Raw genomic sequence first — 19,485 nt, forward strand, 5'->3', positions numbered from 1 at the left:
ACTGCCCTTCTCTGGTGTCCTGTCTCCTTTGAGTCTCTGGAGATTCAGAATGGAACTGTACACAGTACTCCAGATTCGGCTGCCTCGTGGTTCTCTGCAAGGGGATGATTCGTTTTGTTCTGTTTCCAAAAAGCCTTCACGAAGGTCCTCGGTCCATGGCTGTTGGATTTTTTAGCTGTAGCAGCGTATGAAGCCGATGTCTTCTGGGAGCAGTGGAGAATTTCATCCTTTACTGTTCTGTCTTACTCTGGCTCATAACGCCTTGCCCACAGCAATCATTATGAGCAGCATTAGGGTCACTTTCCCCTCAAATGGAAAGCTGTAATAGAAGCTCACCTACCTGCCTTTAGAAGCTCACCTACCTGCCTTTTACTTACTTATATTTTTCAGTCAGCTCACATTGTTCCTTAGGACCTAGAATGATTTGGGGGTATCTGTGAAACGGAACATTTGATCGGTACGTGCTTCCTCCGACAATTTTTGTTGTTTGTTTCTTTTCTGTTTTTTGAAACAGGGTTTCTCTGTGCAGCCCTGACTGTTCTGGAACTCACTCTGTAGACCAGGCTGGCCTCGAACTCAGAGATCGGCCCGTCTCTGACTCCTGAATGCTGGGATTAAAGGTGTGCGCCACCACCGCCCGGCTTCCTTGTACAGAGCTCAGTCCTGCCATCCCACACTGAGGCGTTTTTCCACTCAGAGAAATGCCTGTGTTTCCTTGCCCTTTCTCCATCCCACACTCCACGCAATGTTGAATAACCTCTGATGTACAACCTTCTAGTGGCAGGGGCGGGGAGGCATTTTAACATCTCAAGTCCTGGCCACTGGCTTCCCTAATGCTGCAGTAATCGTGTCCCAGTTTGGAAGAGCTCCGAGAGCCTAGTCAGGCGGGCATGATCTTCTGTTGCTGAAAACATGTTGCTTTTCTTGTAGCTGGTCCTGTTTCCTAAAGTCCTCAACACGGGGACACCTAAGTCACCTGGGGACCTAGGAAAATGCAGATTCGTGCATGTGCGTGCGTGCGTGCGTGCGTGTGTGCGTGCGCGTGTGCGTGCGCGTGCATGTGTGTGTGTGTGTGTGTGTGTGTGTGTGTGTGTGTGTGTTATCCCTGCTCGTGCACGCGCATGCTGACACAAGATGCACAAGCTTGTGTGAGCCTATGGAAGCCAGAGATGGACACTGGCATCTTCCTCTATCACTTCCCAGACAAGGTCTTTTAGGGAGCCTGGAGCTCAGTGAACCTAGATTGGCTGGCCAGCACGTCCCAGGGACCTTCCTGTCTCCATCACCTCTCCCATCACTGTTGATCTAAACTCGGGTTACTTACGTTTACGCAACAAGCCTTTTGCCCACCAAGCCACATTCCCAGACCCAGAAAATGCAGACTCCGATTCACTGAGTCTGGGTGGTTTATTAGTTTCCCAGGTGATTCCAATAGGCAGCAAAATTTGAGAAGTGTTGTCTTTTTGTTGAGTGGCAAAGAGTAAAGGATGCTAGAATTACGGAAGATGCTGAGGGACATCTAAAGATGCAGGGCTGGAACGGGTGGTGTGCCAGATATGGAGCCTGGACCAAATGCCAGGCCCTTCGAAGACTTGCTGCCCAGGTGTTAGAGTGCGCAGATACCTGTGATCCTCAACAGTAGGTGGCTTTGTGTCCACCCATCCCACCACCACTTTGCTGGGTTTCCCAGAGGCTGTGACCCCATGACAAGGAACATGCGCTGATGGATGGAAGAAGAGGTTTGTTGTGTTTTGGGTTTTCGAGACAGGGTTTCTCTGTGTAGCTTTGGTGCCTATCCTGGATCTCGATCTGTAGACCAGGCTGGCCTTGAACTCACAGAGACTCCCCTGGCTCTGCCTCCCAAGTGCTGGGACTAGAGGCGTGTGTCACCACTGCCCGGCCAGAAGAAGAGGTTTGGATAGAGCCCTCCCCCCCCCAAAAAAAAGGCTGGGGACCCTCCCCCTTGGGATGAGCCTAAGGATTCTGTACCATTCTTCAAACACTTCAAGGGGAATGCTTTATGTCAAATACTGTGCTGAACCCCGGGGACCCTGATGTAGATGTAACCGTTTTGTTAAATAAGAAACACAGAACCAGTTGCAGAGTTAAAAACCACGAGGTCAGAGCACTTCACTGCTCCTGCTGTCCTTCCTTTCCACAAGAGACCTACTTCTGTGTGTCCTATCTTTTTTATAGACTTTCTGTTCTGCCTTCTCATTGGTTGTAAACCCAGCCACATGACCTCCTCCTCACTGCCTGTTTGTTCAGACCTCCATGTCTTCTATGGTTGGTATTGGGATTAAAGGCATGCACCACTACCGCCCAGCTTCTGCTCTGGTTTGCTCTGACCTCAAGGCAACTTTATTAAAATAAAATCACATTTCAATACAAATAAAATATCACTATACCCTGACATATGAATAAAGCCTTAGCCCTGCCTTGATGGAGCTAATGGGATAAGATGGAATGTTTCTACTATGGGGGAACTGTAGGAATGTGCCCTGGTTATGGTGGAGGTCTGAACAAGCAGCTTCAGAGAGATCAGTGAAATTTTCCTAAGCTGCTCCTGCTGGGTCTTACAAGATGAGTAGCTGTTTTCCGGGTAGCTGTGGAATGGAGAGAAGACAACGTCAGATTTCCTCCTGTGGGGAGTAGAGGCCCATTGGATATTTGAGCAGAGGAGAAGTTGTTTAGACTTGTGGATTTGGAGGATGGATGGAAGAGGAAACCGAGGCTGTAGGTGCCTATGGGTGGTCCAGGCACGTCTTAAAGATTTCAATAAGGTCAATCGGTATCAGTAAGGACAAAAAGGAGATGGTGGTGTAAATTACCATTAGAAACATTTAGTGATGACAATTAACTACTGGCCATTTATAGGGGTGAGGTGCTGGGCTGTGCTGAAGCAAGCTGCCAAGGGCACCAAATTTCAGGGCTATCCTAGTTACAACCTTGAGCTGAGAGGAGTCAAGATGAGTTAAGTCTGTGACATAGTGTGCTGGGTTAAATGGTAAGACAATTATCCAGAGGTGCAGAGGGCTATGGCGTGGCGGCATCAGGATAGCCAGCTCCTCCCTAACCTCTTGCTCTCTCTCCTTGTCTTTGTGAGTGCATGGGGCTTATGTGAGGTTCCCGCCTATCCAACTGGCCTGGCTTTGCTCTGTGTCCACCGCCATATTGCACAAGCCAACCTCTGACCTCCCCGCAGCGTCCTTTGACGCTCTGTTCTCAATGATGTGACGCTCACAGGCAGCTGCCCACTCCCCCAGCCTGGCAGCACTCCCCGCCCCCAGCTCTGAGAGCCTTCGGACATGTCAGCTGGTTCCACCGGGAAAAATTCCAGTGGGGAGACAGCCAGTTTCTTCCAGTGGTTCAAGGTGATGTCAGCCTTCCAGGAGGCCGGCGATGAAATCAGAGGACAGTTGTCTGGCCTGGGAAAGTGCCCTCTTATTGGCAACAATGACAATGCATTTTATGGAGTCGTACTTTGTACAGATCCATTATCGTGTCAGCATCTGGTTCCAGAAGCACCTCCTGAAGGCATTGATGGGGTGGGGGCTTCCACACAGCATGGAGCGCTCAGAGAGGCTGGGGACATGCTATGTGGATCTCTCCTCTCTGTTAGTGTCTTTTCATTTTGTTACATGGGGAGACGAACTGTCTTAGGGGAGGAAGATGTCTGTTGAGGGTTCTCTTCAGCCCCTGACATTGTACTGCCTGTGTTTGTGAGCTGTCCAGAAATGAAGTGATGGTCTAATACTGCAGACGGGAGGAGGGAGGGGCGTGGCTTGCTGGGCCTTTGACTAGCGGGCAGAGCAAGTCTTTTAGGTTGTGTCTAAAGCTCATGTGGAGCCTCATTTTGTCCCTTGTTGCTGGGGAATCTCTTCCTTGGGTTGTTCCGATTCCCTCGGCAGCCCAAGATTAGACCGAGATTTCCTGCTGCCCAAGTGATGAGCTGTCTTCCTGAGTCAGGAACCACACAGTACAAGGGCTGGGCTGTCCAGTGACTGCTTTTTCTTCTCCTGCTGCATGCCATCTGGGGCTTGGTTGCCAGGAATAGATCGCCACCCACCCTCCTCACAGGCATGGTGACCCAGCCGTTCCTTCGTATCCATAGCAAAGAGATCAGGTGCCTTATATTCCCAAAGGGGCCTTCTTTTTCATCCTTAAGGATCCTGTCCACAGTAGAAGCTTTGTGCTACGGCCCTAGAGCCTGGAGGGGGAAACTCAGTTCCCACGGGCAGCTAGCTACAAGGGCTCCATCCCGACAGACCTTACGTCCACTCCTAGAAAAGGATCGCAGGGAAGAGGAGCAGATCGCAGGGGAGAAGGGGAGGGAGGGAGAGAGTCAGAGACAGAGGAGATCTCTTAAGTTGTCGACAGGCATGATGGCACATACCTGCAATCCCAGCACTCAGGTGACAGAAACAGGAGGATTGCCACGAGTTCCAGGCTAGCCTGATCTACAGAATAAGTTCCAGCTAGCCAACACGACATAGGGAGATCCTTTCTCGGAAAAACAAACCAAAAAAAACCAAAAAGCAAAAAAACCCAACCAGACCAATAAAGCTATATGTGGTGGTCCATACTTATAATCCCAGCACTGGTCATCCTCGCCTGCACAGAAGGTTTGAGGTTAGTCTGAACCACACGGGACCCAACTGGGATGCTATGGACCTTTGCCAACCCCGTCTCTGAACCCTGTTGTGTCCTCAGGCCATGGAAAGCAAGCTGCTCATTGGGGGGAGGAACATCATGGATCACACCAATGAGCAACAGAAGATGCTGGAACTGAAGAGGCAGGAGATTGCAGAACAGGTAAGGCAGCTAGGTCTCAGGTTCCCTAAAACCTGAGACGTGAGGCCGTGAGGTCATGTGTGGGTAGACTGGACCGGGAATCCTGGAATTATAGTGCCGAGATCCCAAGCTAAGTCGCTTAGATTCCATGGGTCTACCAGCTCAGGGTCTGGGTGAGAGAAAGGGGTGGTTTTCCATGTAGCCAGCCTCTGTAAGACCTCTGGCATTAGCTCCTGGACCTCCCGTGGCCAACTGTATGGCTATTTCCTAAGTCATCAAGTTAGTTACCAGTCAGCCGTGACACTACAGGGAATGTCCCCAGAGAATGTCGGCACTTAGGGCTGGGGTCTCCATGCACACAGGGTCACACCTGACATAGTTATGTTCACAGGAGCTGAGAAGAGGGCCCCGTGTCCAGTGTTCCACTCAGAATTGTGAGGAACAGTGAACATGAGCCATGGGGTACCCCTGATACCCCGGACCACGGTAAAGCCAGGTCCTACGACAGGCAAAGCAAGCCAGCTCCCCCCCCCCTGCTCTTTAGCGGTCCTCCAGTGTGCCTTGCTTTTCTGTTGTGACCCCCCTTGCCGTGCATCGCCCTAGAAACGCCGTGAGCGGGAGATGCAGCAGGAGATGCTGCTCCGAGATGAGGAGACCATGGAGCTGCGTGGTACCTACTCGTCCCTGCAGCAGGAGGTGGAGGTCAAAACCAAGAAGCTCAAGAAGGTAAGGCGAGCATCAGGGTAAACCAGATGCTGCGTAAGAGTCACCAGCCCAAAGAGGGTGCCTCGAGGGCTCCTCCCCACTGCCCAACCCCTGAGCTAGAGTGCCTGGGCTGATGGGGTGGGGGACAGCCAGGAGTCTGGTGCCAGGGTGTCACTTCCAGTCTACAGGGTGGCCATCTTCATGGTCAGGGTTGACTTTTCTACTTCGGATGTCACCAGTGAATCATAGCTTTGGTAGCTGGGTTATGGAATATGATAAGGCTATGTTGACTCATGCCCAGAGAGGAAGACAAAATTCTCCCCACCATGCCAAGGGACAAGGACCTGGTCACCCAGATCCTGCAAAATTCATGGAAAGATGTGACTTGAGATGGGGGGGGGGTCTAGGGTAGGAAATTCCAGTGTGGAGTCAGGGAAGAGCCAGGAGAGCACCTGGGATCATTGTTGTGACCACCTCAGAGCTGGCCAGGCCAGGCTCAGTCACTCTGGCAGTTATAAGGACATCACTCAGTGGGTTAGGAGGGAAATGGGAAAGCCGTAGCTGGCCCCCATGCCCTCACTTTTGGGAACTCCCAAATAGGTGAGAGTGGGATGAGTCACCTTCCCAACTCACTCAGCCTCTAATTCCAACTCTGATCTCCAAAATGAGACGTGGGTCCTGCCTCCATTCCCCCGACTCCACCCCCAGACAGGGTTTCTCTGTAGCCCTGCCTGTCCTGGAACTCGCTCTGTAAACCAGACTGGCCTAGAATTCGTAGATCTGCCTGCCTGTGCCTCCCGAGTGGAGTGCTGGGATTAAAGATGTGTGCCAACACTGCCCGGCTCATCCACACTCTTCTGTTTTTGAATACCCTGTGATACCAATATTGAGCGGGAGAGAGGGAGAACGGGAGAGCTGGTCACGGCCTATGGTTTCTGTGGGTGGGAGGGACCAAGCCTCAGTGAGGACATAGGCGGCCCTTGAAATAGCCCATCCTGATGGGATGGGCAGCCATTCTGAGTTCAGACCAGGATCCCCAGCCTCCTTCTGGGCTGAGCCCGCAGCCCGCAAAGGCCGGGCTGGGTGACTGGGGCCTGATGGAGCAGCTTCTGAGCCACACCTGTGCATGTCCAGCTCTATGCCAAGCTACAGGCGGTGAAGGCTGAGATCCAGGACCAACATGAGGAATACATCCGTGTGCGGCAGGACTTGGAGGAGGCGCAGAATGAGCAGACCCGGGAACTCAAGCTCAAGTAGGGGCTGGCTCCCCCTCTGGTTCTGGGTCACCACGTCCCCCCAAATTCCTCTGAAAGCCATATCTTGACTATCTACTCACTTGAGTGCCCCCCCCCTTTTTTTTTCTTCATTTGTTTGCTTTTTGTTGTTGTTTTGGTTTTTCGAGACAGGGTTTCTCCATGTAGTTTTGGTGCCTTTCCTGGAACTCACTCTGTAGACCAGGCTGGCCTTGAACTCACGGAGATCCGCCTGGCTCTGCCTCCCGAGTGCTGGGATTAAAGGCCACTGCCGCCCGGCATTGTTGTTTTGTAAGACAGGGTCCTACTCTGTAGCTCAAGCTGTCCTGGACCTTTCGGCTATCCTCCTGCCTCAGCCTCCCAGTTGCTGGGTTATCAGGGGTAGGGCCACCCTGCCCAGCTTGTGTGTGTGTGTGTGTGTGTGTGTGTGTGTGTGTGTGTGTGTGTGTATGTATGTATATGTATATGTGTGCACACCTATGATTAGCATGTGGTGGCCAGGGAGAGTTTTTCTCTATCACCCTTCACCTTATTTTTCATTTATTTATTTTGAGACTAGTCCTCTCACTGAACCTGGGGCTCAGGAGATGATGGGCCAGCTCTTACGTTTGTCCCCCTTCCTTAGCCTAGTTTGATGGCTCCACCTCCTTCTGCCAAAGTGCAGGCTGAGAGTTGGTCCAAAACAACCCTAAAGGCCCCCAGCCCACAACCTCTGCATTAGAAACAGTTTCATTGTTTCTGTAGCGAAGGCATCCCTTCCACCCTCCCCACCCCCACTGCCTTTGTAACAAGTCTCCCCTGCCCCACTTCCCGTGTCTGTCTCTCCGGCTCCCAGGTACCTCATCATTGAGAACTTCATCCCCCCTGAGGAGAAGAACAAGATCATGAACCGCCTCTTCCTGGACTGTGAGGAGGAGCAGTGGAAGTTCCAGCCACTGGTACCCGCTGGAGTGTGAGTCCCTGCGGCCATCGGGCTGGACCTGGGGACTCGCGCGCCTCTCCTGGGGTTGTGGGTGGCGAGGATCTTGAGGCCCTGTCTGCAGAAAGACAGATGTTTGGGCCTTGGGGAGTGGATAAAGGAGTTGCACCTAGAGGATGTTTTTCCCGGGCTCTAACCCTGTATGGGTTCTCCATGAAGGAAGCTTTCCCTGGTCTGGGATTCAAAGGAGCCTGTGAAGGAGGGGCCTGTGTGTGTGTGTGGGGAAGCACCTCTGTTTCCAGTGTAATAGCTCCAGTGTGATAGTTGGCTACTTCTGCTGGATACACATCTGTGCTTTTGTTGATTGCCATAAATAGCAACAATTGTTAAAGTTTGCCCAGCGCTGCTGTGTGTCCGGTCTGTGTAAGAATGCAGACAGAAGGTAAGTCAGACCTGGTCTAAGCTTATGGTCCAGAGGGAAAGACTGAGAAGTACCAGACCCGGGCACCAAAGAGGCCTGATCCAGTCTTTCCAGCTTATCAGTTGGGTGATTCAGCAATTCCACCTGTTTCTACCGGGGAGCAGCAGCGTGCGGCTGCGTCAGATGGCAAGGTGCGCAGCGCCCTCTGCTGGTAGCCGCATAGAACGAGGCTGAATAGTCAAACCCAACAGAGTGCCTCACCCAGCTGGACCAACCTTATAGAGCGTTGGAGGGACAGTACTTCTCCGGATTCTTTACTCTCTGTATTCTAGGGATGCTACTACCACGCAGGGCAGGAGCCTTCCCAAGGCCAGGGTGGAAGCTAGAACGAGGTCCGTAGTGCCTCAGTGCATTACATGCCTGTTTAATCTATCTGCTTTCTGAGAATGTGACCCCACCCACCCAGATGTGTTTACCAGTTGGAAATAGCAAATGTACGAGTAATGGCTTCTCAGTGGTGGCATTCCGCACTTTCAAACCACCTTTTGGATCAGGTGTGGTAGTGCACATCTTTAATCCCAGCACTGGGGAAGCAGAGGCAGGATCTCTGTGAGTTTGTGAGTTTGAGTCCAGCCTGGTCTACCTAGCAAGTTCCAGGCCAGCCCAGGGCTATACAGAGAGATCCTATCTCAAAAGGAAAAAAACTGCAAACAAAACATTGTCTTCCAGCAACCACAGTACAATGATCACGTTTAGGCAGTTTCATACTGAGAGAATTCTATTATAGGTATATATTTTTTTCTCCAGTTTCCTAATTATGTAATTTATGGGTGTTTCCTCCTTCCCTCCCTGAGATCAGATTTAATTGCCTGTTTGGTGTTCTTCTGGAACTGAGATAGAAGGGATACTCATTCTGTTTCATTTTTTTTTTTTTTTTTTGAGTCCTGCAATGTAGCCAAGGCTGGCCTGAAACTCACTGTGTAGCTCAGGATGGCTCTGAACTCCTGAGTTCAATCTTCCTGCCTCATGAGTGCTGGGGTTCCTTGTATGGGTGACACCGTGCCCTGTTTTGAGGGAGGGAACAAATGAGAACAGCATATGACACATATGACAATGCCCTGGTGACACCCATCCCTTTGTATTCTGACTTAATTTTATTTAAAAACATACTTTTTTTATTTTTTAAATCCCAGCTAGTCACTTTGCTTCTTTTTAAAATTTTATTAATTTTTTTATTACATTTAATTGTGTGTTGGGGGTGGGTGGGTAGGTGCACATGCTACAGCAGTCGTTTGGATGTCGGAGGACCACAGAAGTTGGTTCTCTTTCTACCGTGTGGGGCCCAGGGATTGAACTCAGGTTGCCAGGCCAAGGCACCAGTCTCAACTTTTTTTTTTTTTTTTTTTTTTAATGTACTACTATTGTGTATGGATGAGTGTGTGCGTGATTTGTCTGTGGCCACATGTCATCTGGGAGTGAGAGGGTAATTTTGTGGGGTTGGTTTTTTTTCTTTTTTCTTTCTTTCTTTTTTTTTTTTTGCTTTGTTTTGTTTCATTTTGTTTTTTGGAGACAGGGTTCCTCTCTGTAGCCCTGATTGTCCTGGAACTCCATCTGTAGATCTGTAGATCAGGCTGGCCTGGAACTCAGAGATCCACCTGCCTCTGTCGCCTGAGTGCTGGGATTAAAGGCTTATACCACCAAGTTCGAGGTCAGCATGGTCTACACAGCAAGTTCCAGGACAGCCTGGGCTGTTACACAGAGGAACCCTGTCTCAGGCATGCACCACCACTGCCTGGCCCATGGAGCTGGTTTTTTACATGGACTCTAGAGATCACAACAAGACTTTCATGGCAAGTACCTTTATTGCTACAGAGCCATCTCACTGGCCCCAGGAAAGCCTCTTTCAATAATATTCAGGGGGTAGCAAAATGGCTCAGGGCATAAGGATTGCCTGCAGCTAAGCCTGACAACCTGAGTTCAATCCCCAGGACTGGATGGTGGAGGGCGGGTGAGAACTGACGCCCACAAGTTGCCCTTGTCTAGTAGGCAAGCTCTTTAGACACCGAGCTATTTCCCTAACGCTCCACTGAAAAGTTTAAATCCCCCAGTAGTAACATCGCCATCGAGGTGATAAGTGGGATCAGGCCGAATTAGTAAATCCGGATTTAATCTGAGCAGGACATTCCTGGGTGGCCCCAGAGGAAGAGGAGGAGCCATGAAGGGGAACCATGAGGGGAAGTCTCGAGACCTTAAATGCCCTCTGGGGGTGGAGCTGCTGTGTGGTGGGCTTTCTCAGGGATGGGGTTTGGAGGCAGCTGCTCCAGGAGAGGTCCCCAACATCCATTGTCCTTCTTAAGCAAAGTCCCAGAAGAACAGAGTTCTCTTTGGTACTGGACAACCTGAACGCTGGTCATTCCTCCAAAACTTCGGGCTCTTTAGTTTGCCTTTATGTACTGTTCTTTGTTGTGGCTGTTTTTTCTTTTCTTTTTCTTTTTGTTTTTTGTTTTTGTTTTTGAGCTGAGGATCGAACCCAGGGCCTTGCGCTTGCTAGGCAAGCGCTCTGCCACTGAGCTACATCCCCAACCCTGTTTTTTCTTTTCTTTTTTTGACATTGGATTTCATGTAGCCAGGCTGTACCTCTCTAAGCAATACTGCCAGCCCACCACCCCCTTTTTCCTTCTTATGTAGTTTAGGCTGACCTTGAACTCCTGATCCTTCTGCCTCCATCTTCCAACTCTGGGATTATAGGCAGGGGGCCACCATCCTTAGATGATTTTGTTTTTGAGACAGGGTCTCACTGTGTAGCCCAGGCTAGTCTTGACCCCCTGTCTCAGCCTTCCCAGTGTTGAGACTGCAGGCATGTGCAACCACATCCAACTGAGATAATTTTTAAAAATTATTTTCTCTCTTTCCTAATTTGATTTTGTATTTTATGAGTGTTTTGCCTGCCTGTATGTCTGTGCACCATGTGCTTTCTTGGTGCCCACAAAGGCCAGAAGGGCACAGAAGATCCCCGTGAGCCACTGTGTCAGTGGTGCTGGGACTCAAACCCTGGCCCTCCGGAGAGCCAGTGTTCTTAACCACTGAGCTGTCTTTGCAGACCCCTTTCCTTGGTCTCTCTTTTTTCTTTTTAATTCTGAAAGCAGTTGACGGTTAGAATAGAGAAAAAAACAATTCGTCATCAAAGTCCCAGTTGTGACTGGAATCTTGGCTGTGGAAGGAACCCCCTCTTTCCTTCCCAGTCAGCTCCCGAAACTCACAACCCAGGACTCAAGCTGGGCTGAGAACACAAAAGCCTCCTCTCTCTGGGAGTGCATGCGAAACTTCAGGGCATTGCTCTACTGCTTTGCTGGGGCCTGTGGTGTCTGGGATGAGAACGCTGGGATGAGAACCCAGAGTGGAAAGAGTTGTTGGAGAGGAATTAATTACCTGAGGTCCCGCTGTCCCTTGGGGAAGCTCTCGTTCAAGGACTCTGACCTGGAGAGTCACCCCACCCAAGCCCCTCTCCAAAGCCAGGAGTCACTGTTACCGGGGGACAATGTTTAGACAGGTCAGCTTATTTTCGAAGTCTGTCTTCTTCTCCCTTTGCTCTTTTCTGCCTCTTTCACTGCTGTAGTTTTGGTTAAAGTTGCCTTGGAAGCAAAACTTTTCATATTATGGCTGCTTATCAGCACACATTTTTAATTTCTCATAAGCTTTCTTTTTAGGGCTGGAGGGATAATTTAGTGGTTATTTTAGGGCATTTACCTAGCCTGTCTGAGGGCCTGGGTTCAATTAGACTACAAAAATAAATAAAAAAATTAAAAAAAAACCCCTTCATTTTCCGTTATACTTACAGAAAAAGTATCTCCTAAGGGTTATATGTTTGGCAATGGCCCACAGCTCCTAGTTTATAGTCCACAAAGTTACATTGTGACTTGAGGACTTTGGCCTCTGCAATTCCAGTCACGATCCATTTTTTGCAAAATCATGACTGTAAGGATTATGTCCTTAATTACGTCACTAGCCTGCGACGGTGTCCCAGCCTAAAAACCAACACTGACATACGGTTGAAGGACACTGGACTTGGATTGAAAACATTCTGAATTTGGGGTCTGGTGAGGTGGCTCAGCAGGCGAAGGTACTTGCTGCTAAGTCTGAGGACGTGAGTTCAGTCCCTGTGCTCTTACCCCCAAATAAATAAATTATTTAAAAAATTTTAAAGTACTGGGCAGTAGTGGTGCAGAGGCAGGTGGATCTCTGTGAGTTCAAGGCCAACCTGATCTACAGAGTGAGTTCCAGGACAGCCAGGGCTACACGGAGAAACCCTGTCTCGAACTCTCCTCCCCAAAAAAGTAAGGCTTCACAGGCTTGTGAGAGTTGAGAGGAAGTGAGGATGCAGACATGCAGGGCAGGGGAGCGGGGTAAGCAGGGGAGCTGTGGAGAGGATGTAACCAGATCACAGACAAGGCCTATCTATCTGTTGGGTGTGTGTGGAAGACAAGGCAGGAGCACACCCAAGGATGCTGGATGCCTGTTTTCAGAGTAAGAGAAGAAAGAAAGGTCTGGGAGAGGGGAGCTGGAGAAATGACTCAGTAATCAACAACATGTACCGCGCTTGCAGAGAATCTGGGTTCAAGTCCCAGAACCTATACCAGGCACTTTACAACTGCCTGTAACTCCAGCTGCAGAGAGATGCCTCTGGCCTCTTTAGACACACACACACACACACACACACACACACACACACACACACACACACATGTGCACACAATTAAAAATAAAAATCCAGGGCCCTGGGTTCGATCCTCAGCCCAATAAATAAATAGATAGATAGATAGATAGATAGATAGATAGATAGATAGATAAATAAATAAATATCCTTGAAGGGAAGAGAGTGATTAGAAACAATGGGTAGCCAGGCAGTAGTGGCACACACCTTTAATCCCAGCACTCTGGAGGCAGAGCCAGCGGATTTCTGTGAGTTCCAGGCCAGCCAGATCTACAGAGGGAGATCCAGGACAGGCACCAAAACTACACAGAGAAACCCTGTCTCGAAAAACCAAAAAAAAAAAAAAGAAAGAAAGAAAGAAGCAATTGGTAGTGAGAATAGTATCAACCTTTGAGATGGAGCTCATGCTTAAGTTTCCATTTTATTAATGTTATTATTTGCTTTAATTTTGGGTGTTTTGCCTGCATGGATGTCTGTACCACTTGTGTGCCTGCTGCCCACAGAGGCTAGAAAGAAAGCATTGGATTCTCTGGATTCTCTGGACGTTTGTGAGCCATTCTGTGGGTCCTGGGAATCAAACCTGGGTCCTCTGGAAGAGCAGTAAATGCTCTTAGCCAGAGATATCTCTCCAGCCCCTCTACTATGAATTTTTAAGTCAGGTTTCATGTAGCCCAGGCTGGGCTGGTGGGCCATGAACTTGCTGTGTACCAAAGATGACCTCCCTGCTGCTGTCTCCTGAGTGTCTGTAATCCAGGAGTCTATCACTGTGCCTGGTGTATGTGGTCCTGAACATGGAGCCTAGGAATCTGTCCATGCTAGGCTAGAATTCTACCAACTGAAATACATCTCCAGCCCTAGGCTTTTAATATTAAATATTTTACTATTAAATGTCTTTAAAATGGAAAAGTTAAGGTGTTGGTCGATTATAAGAGATCCCAACTTGGAGCTTAGAATCTGCTGAACATATTAACTGTCATTCTGGTCTCTTGGAGGTGTGGATAACTACAAAGCTAGGTCCCAGCTCTGGGCTTCAGACAAAAATCTGTTTATAACACAGGGATCGATCCTGGAAGTTGTCCCGGGGCGAAGATGGAAGACTGGTGTCCCAGTTACAGACTCCCTTCCCCCAGCCCCCCTCTTCCCCCAGCATGCCGCCCAGAATTACCCTGCAGCTACATTGGGTCAGACTACCACTTTCCACTGACCAGCTGCTCTGCCCACTTAGCCCTGCTTTTCTGTCCGAGCCTGAGTTTTCAAGGGTCTCTGGGCCCTGCATGTCCCCCACATGCACCCCTGAAAGATAGTACACAGTGACATAAAGAGTACTTGGGAAGATTCAGATTTCTGGGGTTGCTAATTGTATGACCTTAGGTACAAATCCTGTGTCCCTGTTTCATCCCTACCATAGGAGCAAGGTAGAAAATTCAAGAGATGTGGAGCATGCTTTGTCACTGACAAATCACTTTCCTAACTCTCCCACTTTCTTCTTCGTGAAGTGAAGATGCCTCTCCACGGCATGCTGTGCAGACCTTCATTAAAGCCGCCTCTCCGGCTCCTTGTAGCCCCTGGGAACAAAATGAAATGGGGCTTTTAGAGCCTCCTTGTTCCTGGCTTTCATCTGTACGGGGCCCAGTGGGGTCCAGCACTTTTGAGTAGGCGTGATAAACTAAATCTCAAGACTGTAACTGCTCAGGGTTGGAGAGATGGCTGTCTCAGTAGCAGCCGTGAGGACCTGAGTTCAGATCCCCAGGACCCACATAAGAAGTCAGACATGGTAGTACATGTTTGTAATCCCAGCACTGCAGAGGCAGAAATCAGAGGCTCCTGAGGGCTTTCTGGGCAGCAAGTCTAGCCTAGTCTAGAGCTTGGCAAGCTCTAGGTTCAGAACCTGCCTCCAAGTATAAGGTGTAGGACTTCTCTCTCTCTCTCTCTCCTCTCTCTCTCTCTCTCTCTGTCTCTCTCTCTCTCTCTGTCTCTGTCTCTCTTTCTTTTCTTTCTTTCTTCCTTTCTCTCTGTCTTTTTCTTTCTCCCTTTCTTTCTTTCTTTCTTTCTTTCTCTTTTCTTTCTCTCTCTCTCTCTCTCTCTCTCTCTCTCTCTCTCTCTCTCTCTCTCTTCCTTTCTGATACAGGATTTCTCTGTATAGCTTTGGTGCTTGTCCTGGAAACTGCTCTGTAGACCAGGCTGGCCTCGAACTCCCGAGTTCCACCTGGCTCTGATCCTGAACGCTGGGACTAAAGGTGTGTGCCACTACTGCCCCAGTCCTTAGGATTTCTATTGCTGAGATGAAACACTATGGCCAAAGGCAAGTTATTTCAGCTTACACTGATGGAACTCAAACAGGAGGAACCTGGAGGCAGGAGCTGATGCGGGCGCCATGGAGGAGTGCTGCTTACTGGCTTGCTCTTCATGGTTTGCTCAGCCTGCTTTTTTCTAGAACCCAGGACCTCTAGTCCGTGGTGGCCCCACCCACAATGGTTTGAGCCCTCCTCCATCAATCACCAATTCAGAAAATGCCCTACAGGCTTGCCTATAGCCCCATCTTATGGAGGCGCTTGTCTCAATTGAGGTTCCTTCTTCTCTAGAGACTCAGCTTGTGTCAAGTTGACAAAACCAGCCAGCAGAGAGTTACTGAGAAAGACACTTAGTATCCACCGCTGGTCTCCACACATGTGCACACACATGCAGTGTACAAATATGCACTTGCACCCCTCACACAGACACACACACACTGCACTAAGAATGTAACTTCTCGCCAGGCGGCAGTGGCGCATGCCTTTAATCCCAGCACTCGGGAGGCAGAGCCAGGAGGATCTCTGTGAGTTCCAGGACAGGACAGCCTGGTCTACAGAGTGAGATCCAGGACAGGCACCAAAACTACACGGAGAAACCCTGTCTCCAAACAAACAAACAAACAAACAAACAAACAAAAGAATGTAACTTCTCATTCCTTGCCTGCAGAATGCAAATTAGCCTGGGGGTTCCCACAGCTAGTTTAACCTAGAAACAGAGTATCCTGTCTGGTACTCAGCATGGCTCCTTCCTGTCTTCTCCCTTCCAGTGTCACCTGTTGAATTGTTCATTTGCTTTGTATCCTCCCTTGCGTTAGCAGATGGAGTTCACTCCCAGCCCTGGGTTAGCCCTTGCCATGCTCTGGGCTAAGTGCTTGTCTGGTTGAATCCCAGCAGTTCTGAGGGGGTGACGTGTGTGAGGCCAGGGAGAGTAAGCTTCTTCCCAGGGCAACCCAGATGTAAGGGGATGAGACAGTGTTTGAACCCAGGTCTTGGGTCGCTCCCGAGCCTGTGCCCTCTGCTCTTTAGATTGGATGCCTCTTTCTTGTTTTCTTTGTTTGCGGTCATTTGTCTTCAGTGATTACGATATCAGGTTAGATCATCGTGCTGTTGAGGAGAGGGCTCTGAGGCTATGGACATAGTAGCTCCTGTCTGTAATCCAGGCAACTGTGGAAACTGAGGCAAGATGAGCAAGATTACAGGATGATGAAGAGTTTGCAGCCAACTCGAGCTACAGAGCAAGACCCTGTATCACAAACACGAAACAGGCAGAGTGTGGTGGCCCGTGCCTGTAATCCTAGAACTTGGGAGGTAGAGGCAGGAAGATGAAGAGCTCTGGAGGCCAGCCATGGTGACATAGGACTGTCGGGGGTGGGGTGGGTAAGGACATAGCTCAGTTGGTAGACTACTGCCTATCATGAACAAAGCCCTGGGTTCAGACCCTCAGCGCTCAGAAGGTGGAAGCAAGAAGATCCAAAGTTCAAGGCCATTCTCTGCTACATAGTGAGTTTCAGGCTACCTGACACTAGGTGAGATTCAGTCTCAATAAAACAAAATGGTACAAGGATGGGCAAATGGCAAATAACTTAGTTTTCTTGCCAGTCGATGGTGGCGCACGCCTGTAATCAATCCCAGCACTCGGGAGGCAGAGCCAGGTGGATCTCTGTGAGTTTGAGGCCAGCCTGGGCTACCAAGTGAGTTCCAGGAAAGGCACAAAGCTACACAGGGAAACTCTGTCTTGAAAACAAACAAACAAACAACAACAACAAAAACCCTTATTTTTCTTTTTTTTTTTCTAGATGGGGTTTCTCAAGGTAGCCCTGGCTGTCCTGGAACTCACTCTGTAGACCAGGCTTGCCTGGAACTCAGAGAGATCCACCTGCCTCTACCTCCTAAGTGCTGGGATTAAAGGCACACGCCATCACCACCTGAGTTTTATTTATTTGTTTGGCATGTATGAGTGTTTTTCTTCCATGTATACATGTGTGCTGTGTTCATGCTTAGTGTCCTCAGAGGCCAGAAGAGGGTGTTCTGACCCTCTGGAACTGGAATTAGACAGATATGAGTTACCATGCGGTGTGATAAGAACCAAACCTGGGTCCTCTGTAAGAGTGTAAGTGCCCCGAACAGTGGAGCCATCTCACTAGCCCTACCTTTTTTGTTATTATTGTTGTTTTATTTTTTTCTGAAACAGTCTTACTGTGTAGCCCTGGCTAGCCTGGGAAAGGTAGACCAGGCTGGCCTCGAACTCACAGAGCTCTGCCTGCTTCTGCCTCTTCCCGTGCTGGCATTAAAAGTGTGCACCATCACACCCAGCTATCTTATTTTTTAATCTCTATTATTTTATGTGTGTATTAGTGTTTTGCCCACATGTATGCCTGTGTACCGGATGTGTGCAATGGCCAGAAGAGGGTGTCAGATCCCCTGGAACTGGTGTTACAGATGGCTGTGAGCCACCATGTGGGTGATGGGAACCGAACCTGAGTCCTCTGAGAGAGCAGCCAGTGCTTTTTTTTTTTTCTTTTCTCGAAACAGGGTTTGTCTGTGTAGCTTTGGAGTGTGTCCTGGGACTCATTCTGTAACCCAGGCTGGCCTCGAACTCACAGAGATGCAACCAGTGCGCTTAACCCAAGCCAGCTCTTACCTTATTTTTTGAGACAGGGTCTATTTCCAAACCCAGAGCTCATCAAGTAAACTAGACTAACTGGTGAGCAGTCTGCAGAAATATTTCCATCTCGGCCTCCCTAACTCTGGAACCACAGGCTTTTATCACCTTCTGTAGCTTTTGACACGGGTACTGTCCCAGAGCGAGAGACAAATGCTGCCTGTCTCCATTTCTCCATTTCTGTGTGTTTGCTGTACTAGGGATTGAACCTAAGGCCTTCAATGTGGCAGGCAATATTCTACCACTGGGCTACACCCACAGTTCTGGTCTCACTTTCTTTTGGTTGTTTTACACAAGATCTCATGTAGCCCAGGCTGATCTTGAACTCTTGATTTTCCTGCTGGGATCACAAGCATGCACCACCACATCTGGCCTAGTTTAACTGTTTTATGGATGGGTTTCTGTGTGCCAAGGTATGCATGCACATGCCTTTGAAGATAAGAAGACAATCTCAGGTGTCATTGTTAAGCACCATCCACCTTTTGCTTGAGACAGAGTTCCTCACTGGACTGGAGCTCACCGATTAGGCTGGACTAACTGGACAGGCTCTTCCCTGTTTCTGTGTCCCTAGAACTGAGATTTATAAGTGTATGTGACCATGCTTAGCATTTTTATTTTTACATGGTGTCTTAGTTGAACTGTTTATCAATAAAAACTCAGGAGTCGGGGTTAGGGATTTAGCTCAGTGGTAGAGCACTTGCCTTGCAAGCCCAAGGCCCTGGGTTCAGTCTTCAGCTCTGAGGAAAAAAAAATGTGAGAATAATTTTTGCCAGGCAGTGGAGGTGCACACCTTTAATCCCAGCACTCGGGAGGCAGAGCCAGGCAGATGGATCTCTGTGAGTTCGAGGCCAGCCTGGTCTACAAATCGAGTTCCAGGAAAGGAGCAAAGCTACACAGAGAAACCCTGTCTCAAAAACAAAAAACAACAACAAAACAAAAACAAAAACAAACTAAAACAAACCAAAAACCTCAGGAGTCAGATATTGGGGTAAGAACCTGAATGATCAAAGAACAGTGGAGAAGTGACCAGTGACCCCCTTCTCTCTGTCTCTCTCCGTGTCTCTGTCTCTGTCTCCCTCTCTGGTTCCTCGTCCAAAAAGGCCCAGACCCTCTCTAAGCCCCACCTCCAGACTATTTCCTGTGACTCTCTGTCCTCACTCCTCCAAAACCTCTTTGATTAATTTTGGTCAGCTGGTAGCTAGCTCCACCCTCCGGTTCAAAACAAACTTTATTGACATTCTCAAACCAGCACACAACACTTAGTGTTCTATTGCTGTGAAGAGACACCAGGACCATGGAGACTCTTGTAGAAGAAAGCATTTCATTGGACTGGCTTATAGTTTCAGAGGTTTAGTCCACTATCATCATGGCAGGATGCAGGGTGGCATGCAGACAGACAAGGTGCTGGAGAAGTAGCTGAGAGTTCTACATCTGAATTTGCATGCAGCAGGAAGAGAGAGACACTGGGCCTGGCTTGGGCTTTTGTAAACCTCAGAGCCTACCCCTAGTGACACACTTCCTCCAAAAGCCATAACTCCTAATCTTTTATTTATTTATTTATTTATTTATTTATTTATTTATTTATTTATTTTTTCCTGGAGCTGAGGATGGAACCCAGGGCCTTGAGCTTGCTAGGCAAGGGCTCTACCACTGAGCTAAATCCCCAACCCCCTAATCTTTTCACTCCTTGGTGACCAAACATTCAGATCTATGAGTCATTCTCAATCAC

At 49.1% G+C, this 19,485-nt stretch overlaps 1 protein-coding gene across 1 annotated transcript in view; it reads left to right on the top strand.

Annotated features, from left to right (window-relative positions):
- Nucleotides 1-19,485, top strand: part of Kif3c (kinesin family member 3C) — a 42,665-nt gene that overhangs the window by 20,666 nt on the left and 2,514 nt on the right. Inside the window, exons 2-5 of the mRNA XM_036170363.1 lie at nucleotides 4,714-4,815; nucleotides 5,398-5,520; nucleotides 6,634-6,752; nucleotides 7,588-7,704. Coding sequence (XP_036026256.1) covers nucleotides 4,714-4,815; nucleotides 5,398-5,520; nucleotides 6,634-6,752; nucleotides 7,588-7,704 — 461 coding nt within the window. The remainder of the gene's footprint in view (nucleotides 1-4,713; nucleotides 4,816-5,397; nucleotides 5,521-6,633; nucleotides 6,753-7,587; nucleotides 7,705-19,485) is intronic.

This window comes from Onychomys torridus, chromosome 21, assembly GCF_903995425.1.
Source record: "Onychomys torridus chromosome 21, mOncTor1.1, whole genome shotgun sequence".
Lineage (NCBI taxonomy): Eukaryota > Metazoa > Chordata > Mammalia > Rodentia > Cricetidae > Onychomys > Onychomys torridus.